Source organism: Triturus cristatus, chromosome 7 (genome assembly GCF_964204655.1).
Source record: "Triturus cristatus chromosome 7, aTriCri1.1, whole genome shotgun sequence".
In the NCBI taxonomy this organism is placed as follows: Eukaryota; Metazoa; Chordata; class Amphibia; order Caudata; family Salamandridae; genus Triturus; species Triturus cristatus.
Window position 1 is genome coordinate 867,295,167 of NC_140590.1, and position 12,303 is coordinate 867,307,469.

At 42.0% G+C, this 12,303-nt stretch overlaps 1 protein-coding gene across 2 annotated transcripts in view; it reads left to right on the plus strand.

The window, feature by feature from the left end:
• APBB3 (amyloid beta precursor protein binding family B member 3) overlaps nt 1–12,303 on the plus strand; it is a 293,244-nt gene that overhangs the window by 193,484 nt on the left and 87,457 nt on the right. For both annotated transcript variants that reach the window (XM_085617816.1, XM_085617817.1), the window contains exons 8-9: nt 5,632–5,746; nt 10,120–10,207. In XM_085617816.1, coding sequence (XP_085473942.1) covers nt 5,632–5,746; nt 10,120–10,207 — 203 coding nt within the window. The remainder of the gene's footprint in view (nt 1–5,631; nt 5,747–10,119; nt 10,208–12,303) is intronic.

Here is a 12,303-nt window from a genome sequence, read left to right on the forward strand (position 1 = left end):
GCAAAAGGTGACGATCCCATGGTGATAGGGGCTTGTACATATGCCCCTTGGTGTTTGGCTGGATGTCAGGTTGTCTATGAGTCATCAAATTAACAAGGTCGCATCCACCTGTTTTGGTATACCAAGATGCCGCAGGAAAATTCTTGGATGTCTTCCTGTCTCAGCCCAAAGAACAGTAATCCAGGCCCTGATTACCTCCAGGCTGGATTATGATAATATTCTCTATCCAGCTGCTCTGAAGGTCCTGCTTAAGCGGGCTTCGTATAGTGCAAAACACATCCACAAGACTTTCACTGCACCCTCCCAAATTTACGTCCACAGCCAGCGATTTCCAAGATCTTCACTGGCTACCAATTGCACTTTAAAGCACTATGCTACATACATAAATGTTTCTCTTATTCTGGCCCCATCTTTTCAGATCCTTGGTGTCACCGTATAAACCTGGTTATTCTTTGCGCTCAAGCAATCTCTATACTTTGCTGTAATCCCCAGAGTAAGGAAATCTCAGCAAGGAGGTTGAGCTTTTTTCTATTTTGGACCTAAACTGTGGAACTCCTTAACCCCGTCTAGGAGAGCATGTCGCTCTCTTTTGGTTTTCTGCAAACTGCTAAAAACCTGGCTGTTTTCATGTTCTGTGATAGAGAAGGCATGACTTGAGGTATCAGAAGGAGCATAGCGCTGGGAAACCCGTTTTGGGTAGCCATGCGCTTTACAAATCTCTATAATAATGATAATAATAATGACAGTAGATGAGTTTCAACTACCAAAATAAGTAGATTAAGGGCCCACAGAGATCAGATTTTTCATTTGGTGATTCACAGAATGATTATAAACACTCCTGTGTTATAAAGGGGCTTAACAAGGCTGATGACCTCATGTGGAGATTCGATTTCACTTGTACTGTTAGAGCATTGCACTTACGGAGCACTGCACTGATAGAACAACTATGTGGAAAAAATGAAGGGACATATTTACAAGCCCCTATCGCCAACACAACCTCACTTTTTCTGACGTTCTGCTGGAGATCGAGGTTTCGCCGTATTCACAAGGCAGAGTTAAGCTACTTAACATGACTTAACGCCGCCTTGTGAATAAGGCCCCCTTTCACGCTATACTTGAAAGGGGTGGGCAATGGGTGTTGCGGTGGGCATTCCACCGGAAATACCCTTTGAGTTTGACGCTGCCCCATATTTACAAGGGCAGCGTAAATATGGGTCAGCACCAAAATGAAGACCAGGGAAAACCTGGTCTTAAACAGGCACAACGAGAAGAAATGTTTCATTTCTCCTCATTTTTGCTGTTTCTATGTGTGCTGCATTGTGCAGCACACATAGAAACAGCGAAATGCCATTGACTATTCATGTGAAGGAAGGTGACCCTTCCTGCACATAAACAATCAATTAAAAAAGACGTTTTGCAACTTCCATTCGTGCTGCATTGAGCAACACACATAGAAGTTTCAAAATGCCATTTCAGATTGTTTATGTGCAGGAAGGGCCACCTTCCTGCACATAAGCAATCTTTCCCTACAACACAGGCACACTTGCACTATGGTGCAAGGGTGTCTGCGTTGGTGCTAGGCAGCTCAAATTAGCGCCAGTGCTGGGGGAAGCGCAGGCCTTGTAAATACGGTGCAGCCCTGTGTTTTGGAAGTGGCAGAGCGTGGCGAGAAGCCAAGGTGGCTAACGCCGCGCTCTGCCACTTCCTAGTAAATATACCCCAAAGTGCTTAAGGAGAGCATATATATTGATTGTCCAAATCTGAAGACATCAAATGGGGCTGGGAAACCAATATATCTTTGTGTCAGTCCTAGGCATTTGGAGGGCTATAGTCACAATATTACAATGGAAGGAGCTGTTGGGATAGAGGAAGATAACCTGTATAGCTAGTGCACTGTAGGACACAACAGATAGGATATAGATTATAGAATGAGTATAATAGAAGGGTATGCGGTGGAATTTTTCTTTACTTCCTGACGGAATTTCCACAGTAAAATGAATGGGAATTAAGGTAGGAATAAAAAGGGCAACGCGTGCTCCTTGTTTTATCCCTAGGAGACACTTTTCTCATTTCGCTGAACGTTTATTAAAAATTCTGAGTTTTTCCTCCCATTTACTTTCATCTTTTCAAACGGATTTTCCTATTTTAGCCCAAAATATTTAACTTAATTTAAATTTTAATTAACAATTCTATGTCCTCACATTTTTTTAATTGATTTCCAATGAATATTTGAGATTATTTGGAATCCAAAATGATTTTCAATCTCATCTTCTTTTGACTAAAAATTATTGTTTATGTTTTTTTTTTATTGAAAATTCAGTTTTCTTTTTTCTGCCAATTGTTTTAGTTTTTGTAGTAGTTTTTTCATTTGAGGCTTGAAATGTTTTTTGTGCTCTCTTGTGGATAGTGGGTTCGCAGGTGGAACTAGCTATCATCCATCCAAGCCAGGTGACAGCAACGTAACGCTGTTGTGAAATACCAGATTGTTTTGGACCAATTTTAAAACAAAAATTTGCATTTGCCTCTTGAAATAGACACAAACACACTGTCAGAGAAGGTTTTCCCTTCATTTTTCCTCAGGCTGTGCCTGAACAAACCAGGCAAGGGTCAGATAGACGAAATCTGAGAGAATTACGTCATAATCTATGTAAGTCAAATGAACAGCCCGCCGCCAATGTTATAGTGTGATATGCCTTCTCGTCCTGATGTTTGTTATAAGCATCCTATGTATGAAACATTTCATCTGCTTTGCAAAAGTATCACAAGTATCCATTCCTCACCTTTGTTTCCGAGTACGCCAAGGGCCCAGCCAGGAATCCCGAACCGACCGAGTAGGGATCACTGCCTGGTGCCTTCACATGTTGCAGGGCCTTTTCCTGCCTTTACCCGGCACAAACAATTCCTATTCGAGATGATGGAGGCTTGAGACCAGCCAAGGTCCCAGCTTTCCCATCCTCATCTCAGTCATGAGACAGGAGCAAAAACAGGCGGAGTTTGCGTCTTCACTTTCTGTTCTTTCTCCTGTCTGAGAGGTGAAGATCACCTCAAAAGTAATGAATGTGGCGAAGCGAGAAGGACTAAGTATAATTGTGTCAGCCAGATGTTATAACCAACTAGGAGTTAGGCATTTGCATTTTCTCTGGGTGATAGGCAAACTAAGGGCCACATGTATCATGTATTAAACCGGTCGCAAACGGCCCGATTCGCAGAATCGGGTCGTTTGCGACTGGTAAAATGCTTTTTGGTATGTATGAATTCCAATTTGCGTTGTTACCGAATCACAATTTGGAAATGCGAATACATACCGATTCTGTATTAGGAAGGTGCGTGTTTAGGGTGTTCCTTCATAATAACGAATTGCAGCGGTATGTCGGAATGTTTTGTGACTAAAATGCGGTCACAAAACATTCATATTTTACCACATGCTTCAAGTAGGTGGTAACCCATTTGCAGACAAAAAAATATTGCTTTATTTAAAAGCAGTTCCAGGCATGGTGGTCTGCAGACCCCGGCAGGCCACCATCTCTGTGATTTTAGCGATTCCTAATCATTTGGGAGCCTGTAAAGGCCAGCAGCCTTATTCTTTGGAATCCTCCATGTCACCTCTCAAGTAAAGAAAATCCTGGAAGACTTCCGTCAGGTGAAAAAGAATGATCAATGGATACATCGGTCACTCTATCAGCATAAAAGTCTGTAAAGTGCTGGACCCTTTCATTCACTTGTATATATGATCCAAGGGAGGGGGTGTCAACAGCCTCTCAAAAAGGGGTATTTACGACAATGCAAAAAAGCGCGGCAACCTTTTAATGTACAGGCCTGATCTAATCGACCCCAAGCCTCTTCTTTGACAGCTGCTTTTCACTCTTTATTAGCCTTCATAAATCTAAGTCACCTTAAAGACACCTCAGTACCAAACCGGGGTATTTGTTTAAGAGCACAAATAAAGTTATGACGAGCAAGAGAAACAAGCATGATCAAATGACTTAGGAGGTTTTCTTCAATGTAGCTTTAAAAAAACAGGCAAAGGACTTTTTGTGTGCAGATTGCATTGAAAAATCAAGTATCACAATCAGTATCAAGGTTGTAAAAAAAATCTTTAAGAAAACCTGAAATTAAGCTTTTAGAAACGTTTTCTGGAATTATACTAGCACAGCAGAGCCTATGACCCTTAACGTTGGGGAGTTCAGAAATTGAGTATTAACCTTCAGCCTCGTGTGGGGTTTGGAGCGGGAATGACTTGAAAAGTATTAAAGCTGCCAGCTCAGCATTCTCTGATAAATCCTGAAAATCTTCAAATGTTGTATTCTGTGCTTTGTTAAAACACACCCTTTCTTCTCCTTTTTTTCTCTCACCATTCCACGCGCTTTTGCCAAAAGAGACAGGTAAGAGTTCATTTTCTATAAAAATGAAATAAACCTAGATGGTTGAGCATAGGCAACGGCTACCGCGTCTCACAACAACAGCTACTTTACAGAGGCCATCATTCCAGGTGTTGTGGTAATTTCTAGAAAATAATATTACCTTTTTTCCCCCTACAAGTCGGCCCGATCTTAGGTGGTGACATTTTTGCAAGGAAACTTCTCTCCGTTTATGTGAAATTTGCACACAATTTGTAATCTTTATTCATTTGCAACTGGATTACTTGGCCAGTAACTGCTGGGTCCAATTGTTCGATTGCCCACAGTGTCCTCTTGTGGTAAGTGATAACTTACCTGCCCCCCTGCTCTGCTGCTACACCTCTTCCTTTTGTCCGTGTTGGATCTTCTTCTGGTGTCATTCTTACACCCCTTCCCAAACCTTATCTGCAAGGCCCACTCCCTCCACTCTGTTGTCGAAAGGGAGATCACCAGACTGACCAGTCATTCCGAAAGACAAGACTGGCTTGAACAGAGTCATCCACCTGTCAAGAATGGCCCATTGATCTTTCATAAGAAACAACCTTTCAGAACCTCTCCACGGCTCTAGGGGCCACACTCGCTGTTCTATACTAAATGACTTCCACATTCTAATGAAGCCCCTTCACCTTCTATCACAGTTTATCTGTTCAACCTTTCACATTTTCCCATCTACCACTGCTCTTGCAGTTTCTTTATTTTTTTTAAATATATTTATAAACAATGCAATTTCTGTAATTTCTAAGTGCTGTAAATAACAAGTGTTACTATTGTCCAATTTAATGATACTCTATTTACCACCCTCAAAAGGATGGAAGGGTAAGTCTGCCTTGGCACGATTTGAACTTGTGACCGCCACTTCACCACGTCTCAGCAGCTAGCCTTTAACCCACTGCTGGCATAACACTGCATCTAACATCTACCATCTCCATTGAAATTGTGATTAGAAGGGATTACACCTTACACAGCTATCAGCTTTGATCCCTGTTGTTTTGTGAATGTAAAGTGTTTCATGTTATGTTGGAAGTCATATGTAGCACCCTCACTATATACCATAGATGCACTTGAATAGTGAATGAATTCAGAAAGCACATGAAGAGAATTAAGACAGGTGTAGTGCTGAGTTATTTCACATCACTTTATGAATCATAAAATAACCGAAAATACTCAGCTTAGTCTCACATAAGATCTCAATGTGTAGACTTACAGTAACAATATTAATTCATTTTCATTGCAGAGACTTTGCCTTTGTGGCCAATGACAAAGACACCTGCATGCTAAAGTGCCACGTGTTCCGGTGCGACGTCCCCGCCAAGGCGATTGCCAGTGCTTTGCATAGCATGTGCTCTCAGGTACTGGACAGAGCAACCTACAAGCGTTATGATGTTTAGTCAGAGCATTATTTCAGGGTGTTCTCAAGCACGCGTGCCATACCTCTGCAAGAGCAGGACACAGTTCTTCTATAATTAACAACAACATCATAGGAGCACTGAAGAAAGGCCAACAAATCAAACAACTTGCGGTTCTTTGGATGAGAGTAGACCATAAGGATGCATCTCAATTTAACAACATCTGTCCATTTTGGATAGGAGGAGACATGAAATGTTATAGTAGCAAAAGATCTAATGTGAATGTACAGATGGTTTTTGACAAAAATTGGCTGTTTTGGGATCTGTGGGACCCCAAGTACTAGTGTTGACTGGATGTTGAGTGTTTGGGAAGTCTGGGATCTGTGAAAGTACGGGTGTGGACTGGATGCTGATTTCTTTAGGGCCTGTGGGATCTGTGAAAGTACTGAGGTTGACTTCATGTTGACTGTTTTGGGGTCTGTTGGATCTGGAGAAAATGCAGATGTTGACTCTTTTGGGATCTGCTGATCTGTGAAAGCACGAATGTTCGCTGTATTGATGTCTGTTGTTTACAGGACATTTATTTATATAAAGTTGTTATGTAGTGCCTGTCATTGGACAGGTATTAAGACACTTTCATCGGACCAAACGTTTTATATGAGTATGTCATGTCAAGTAACACCAGGTAAGGAGGGGAGAGGAGGGAGCCTGGTGGGGGGAGGTGCAGGGTTAGCGGGCTGGAATAAGAAGAGGTCAACAAAATGTAATTAGATTGATCTCTTTGCCCGTTGAGCCTATAAGCATTTCTTTAGTGAAACTCTTATGGCTATGAAGTATGATACCCCCACCATAATGATAATGTATCATCTACCATAGATTTCACACTGCCATTTCAATAATTGCTTCTGGATATTTATGAACCATGAGGTCAAAGGCCTGTCTTGGATATCCCTTCTTTCCTTTTCCAATTAGATATTCAATTATCGATTCTGACCTGCGCTCAGTTGACGCCTTCATCACGAAAAAGAAAGATATGAAAGATTTCTGTTCATAAACAAAGGGATTGCCTCGCCATGTTGTCAATAATGTTATGTTATGTTATGTTAAATTATTTCTTCTATAGCGCTCGGCTACTCCAAGGAGCATCCCGGCGCTTTGATGAAGAATATCGGCAGGCAAAAACAAGACATAACAACTAAAAAAACAGACAGAAAAGAAGGATCAAATTTTATTTACTAAAAAATTATTTAGTAAAAAGCCACGTTTTAAGCACTTTTCTAAAAGTAAGGAGACTGGGAGCCTGTCTGAGAGAGAGTGGAAGTTCATTCCACTCTTTCGGGGCTAGGTAGCGGAAAGATCGACCTCCCATCCTTGCACGCCTGATAGCCGTGCCGATCCACAGAAGGCCAGAAAAAGGGTTACATGATAGTTGAGAAAGAACACCTCCCTAAATCCTTCCTGCGACCAATAATCTCAATCTTTTGCTTTGTTTTTATTTGGAGATGGTTAACAATGTATCTTATTCCCACGTAAAACAAAGAGATCATATTTAGGCTTGTTCACTGTACACTTGGCCATGATTAGGCATAATGATGTTACTTTCACCCACCCAAAATGTATGATCAGTGGTTAATTTGTGAAAAAATAAGTGCCGAAGCTCCCGTCAGGAGGCAGCTTGCACCAGCACATCACTCCTATTAGCTCCGCCTATAAAAGAACCAACTACTAAGCATGAAACCCTACATGTGGGGAGAGGATGTGGCGTAATGGCATGAGCTGCTAACTTTGGAGCTGGGGAACCAGGTTTTAGTCTCGGCATAGGCTCAACATCATGTGCTTCTGGGCAAATCTCTTAATCTACCTGTGCCTACCAAAAATGAATGTGTCCTTAACTGGTGCTCATGAAAAGCGCTATAATACCTTTAGGTTGACTTCGCACTATCAGCGCTGGTGTTGACGATTAAGTGCCGGTGCTGAGCACCAGAAACCACCAGGTCAAATTATGCACTGTGTATGATGGAACGTGATACTGAAATTATGGACCTGCCACTCCAAATGTATGGAGACAGCTCCAAAACATAATACTGATGAGTTAACTCTAACGATTTTCTTGAAAAATGTAGTGCTATAGAGAAATCTTAGTACAAAGCACTATTGCGCTCTATGGCTATGATTATTTATCTGAGGGGAGGGTGATGACTTTATGTTGTTATTTTCCAAATCATCTTAGTGTAGTTTGTAAGGCAGGGGTGTGACAAAGCTATTTATTGACCATAAAAAATACTGGCCCTCATTATGATGCTAGTCAGACGAGCGTCCGACTGACATCGTAGCAGGAATCGTACCGCCTGACAAGGTGTCAGAGCTCCCACCGGCTGAATTACAATGCGACCTCCAGCATGGCAGTCGGAAACATGCCATCTATTATTGCGGCTTATGCTGTCGGTGGGAAAAGGGCCACAGCATAAGAAGCAATAGTAAAGGGTATGTTTACAAACATCCATGCACCGTGTGCCAGGTACCTTGTGGTGCATGGCACAAAGTGCATGAATGCTTGGAGGGGCACTACATATGCCCCCCTGGCCCCATAGCGGAGGCGCATGGGTGACGAGGGTTCTGCTAGGGGCCCTCAAAGTCACTTTCCGACAGCCTTGTCAAGGCGGTCCGACGGCAATGAAACAGCTGTGGGAAACTGACATCATAATCCCTACGGTGGTGCCTCCGCAGGCAACTCATCATTGTAGGGATTACAGATCCAATCACCGCCCCGATGGGCTCCTTGAGCCTGTCAGAGGCGGCAGTCTTTTCTCCCCCTCGATGCACTCCAACCACCGGCATCGTACTCCGACGGTCAAACCCCAGCCCCTGATGTCAGATGATCCGTCACTGATAGCTTGTCGGTGGCGGTCCGTCCAACATCATAATCGGGCTCACTGTTATGTACTGTTACTAAAGACTGAAAGGAGAGAACGAGTGAGTGAGTGAACATGTGAGTGCGACAAAGATTGATTAAAATACTAATATTTTGCCTAGCCATGGGTTCACTATTTGATGTTGATCCAGGTTGCAATCTTATGTACAAGGACACAGCAGTTAAATGGCTAACTCTATACACAGAGGCCAATTTCAGGGTATGGGTTTCAAAGGATCAAAATCATTGAAGAAGTATCTTGCAATTCTTAATATATTCTCCCTTCAGGAACACTGCAGTGTTTCTTAGGGCCTGATTTAAAGTTTGGTGGATGGATTACTCCATCACAAACGTGATGAATATCCCTTCTGCCTAATTACAAGTGCATTATCGCAAGGGCGACGGAGTATACATACGGCCAAGATAAAGATCCGCCTGCTCAATCTAAAAGCGGGTGTACCTTAGGTTTAATAACGTTGGAGAGTGCTCTGTCTCCGCTGTGATTAAGGCCTCCAATAGCCCTGTGGAGTGAGGCCCTTCGGAGGCACCCCTCTCATTCCGCCCACCTCATTTGGATGGACTGAATTAGAGGTCAGTTTTCACTGCCTGTCACTACAATGAAAACCCTGGCGAAAAGGGGCAGTGAAAACTGCTAAATTTTCCCCCGGCCATGGAAAAGGACACCCATGGCGAAGGGAGCATTTTCTTTTTTCTTTTCCAAATAGAAATCCTTTTGAAAATAAAAAAGACAAGAGGTTGGTGCACGGCTCTGTCCGTGATGGCGGGTCCTGCCAACACTTCAGAAATGACCACCGACGAGGTAGTCATTTCTAAATTAGGCAGGTGGCACCGCCGTCAGGACGACGGTGTAATTTACACTGTCGCCCTGACAGAGAAACAGGCCACCTGCCTGCATATAAATGAGGCACTTAACATTATTTTGCTCAGTTCTCAATGTTATTGAATAACTTTACGCATGGAGAGCGGCAGGGAGTTTGAGGCAGGTGGACCATTATAGATGCCCCCGGATACAAACTTGCTAAAGTTACGCTCATCTTCGCTCATTATCATGCAGAAAGGCATGATAATGAGGGAAGATGAGCGTAACTTTAGCAAGTTTGCTAAATTCAACAAACATTCTCAATGTTGTGCTCTAAAAGAAGGATTTAAAGAGGTAGCCCGAGTCAAGGCTCCCAAAGGTTCAGGGAGACTAGAGGTGCCAGCATGTGTAGCTGTAAGAACCACAGTATAGCAGAGGAAAACAAAGGCCGAGGGAAACCTAGGAAAAAAATCTGTAATTTAGAAACCTACCAGGTTCCAGAGAAAGCCCTAGTCATTGCATGTTGTATTCAAATGTGGTTACCCCTCGAGCTCTCTAAATTGAGCCGATGGGTACAGTGTCAAAGGAAATGTGCGGCTGGAAGATTTAACGAGACCTGAGACTCAGTGTTTCCCTTCTCTGCAGATCATCTCTGAGAAGGCTGTGTCGAGCAACAGCATCACTCGTTCGGTTACCTTGGAAACCATCTCGCCAGAGGATTTACCGCTGCAAGGTAACTGTGTGGTGCAACGTTTTTTCTTCCTATTTTCTTCCTATTTTTTTATTTTTGAGCTAGAGAGAGTTATCTTTATATACTGCCTTATACAACAGTGTACCCAGGGACACAAGCTTTGCATGCAAATAGTACCCGACGACCCTGTGCCTGTAAAGTCTGATACATTGATAATGGTGGTTGTGTGTCTGAATCAAAAGGATTTATGTTATTTATTTATTTAGCAAAAGTACGTCACCTGAGACGAGACTTATCCATATATATATAGGGTAAAACAAACAAATGGCTTCTCCAGCTTACTCCAAACTTACTTTCCCAAATGTTTAGTATATGCTTTAAATACCTACCCAACTATCATTTTAAAATGTGCTTGAAAAGGTATACCTAATGGGAGACTGACATTTTAAATGATCTGTCGATATTCTCTGTTTGGTGAAAAAGACTTTGCTTAGTGTTTTAGGTTGCAAAAATGCTCACGAGCATTGAGTACAATTGAGATGTGTAACAATAAAACATCCCGTATATAGTGACAAGAAATACCATTCGGGGTGTACATGCACTTTGAAGCATGTTACGTTATATTAGATTCTGCTAGTTCAGTAAAACTTTTACTATTGTTTTTACTTTCTTCATCTCATTGATAGCATTTTTGTGTCTTTTGTTGAGAGAAAAAAGACACTTTTTGAAAATTCAGGGGCATATTATCAAGAAACGGCGGTAAAATTATCGCCGCTTTAGCGATGTGAGATTCATGGAGTGCCAGGCATAAAGGGTGCCAGTGAGACTGAAAAATTCAGTACTGGGCAAAGATGGGATTTTTCTTTTTGTGCCAAACAGACACCATGAGTTTCACAAAGGGGTGTGGACAGACCTCCTAATCTGCCCTTTCTAAGATGGTGGTCTTTTCATAAAATGTTATCCAAGGTTCCCCACCCAAGAAAAAGTGGAGTCTTTCCTAAGATGTCATTTCCTGATTTAAACACATATAAGGCATTTCCAAGTGATGGATGCATCACAGCCCACTGGTTCCCTTATTATTCATAGCATTCTATGTCTTCCTGCTACTATTTTGGTCCCTGTATTTTCTTTCTCCCAGTTGACGTTTGTATAGGATCTACTTCTGGATATGCTTGCTTGGCTCTTTCCTGATCTTAGAGAGAGTTTTGTGTCTTGCTAATAACTTCAGTAATATTCAATCCCATTTCTGAGGAGGTGTGTTATCCTTAGTGTTTGTATCCATACCTGAGACCCTCTTAAGGAGACATATGACACCTTTCATTTTTACTTCTTCGTACAGTGTGGCACTGTATTTACTGGGAGTAGTCTCCCTTTCTTCAGGCAACCAAGAAGGGAACTCAGCAGACTGCCTCAGCTTCCACTGCTTGACTGGGGCATGGCTTGGATGTAAGCCTTCAGTAAATGTTACTGGATTATAAACAGACATGAAACCCTTTAGTTAGCGATCAATCAGGGCAACACAGTCTAGGATCTATTACCTAGTGGCCTGGTATCCAGTACCAAGAAACAATTGCCAGCTGTTCTTAGCCAAGTGCATTTTCGAAGTAAAAAAGTGGGCTTTGTATAAAATAAACCTGACCACCAGAAATTTTGCCTTGCATATCTTGTATTATCTTCCTTATCACATTCTTGACAATCATTCATTTTGTATGTGCATTTGCTAACTCTAATCAGGCTCTCATATTGATTACTTCTTCTTTTGTACTTATAAGGTCTGTGTCCACACCCATACATATAGACTGTCTCAACATTATATTCAACAGCCCTACAAGGATTAAAGCATCCAGGGTTCAAGCGAGAGAGCATACTTGGTCATTTAACCTTACAGGAGCGAACAGAGGAAACAACAGTTCAACTTTTGGCTATAATTCCTATACAACTGTCCACAACCTCATTTACATTACTACCGTCTGTCAATTGTATCACAGCTGCTCGATTGCATCCATACTCTGAAAACTCCAACTTGTAATAACTAAAATCATCAACAAATACATATCGATAATCAATAATGCAAGGCTATAAAAATAATAAGGATTTCTCCTTTTCGGTTGGTTCCCACTGATGTGACCATTCAGCAC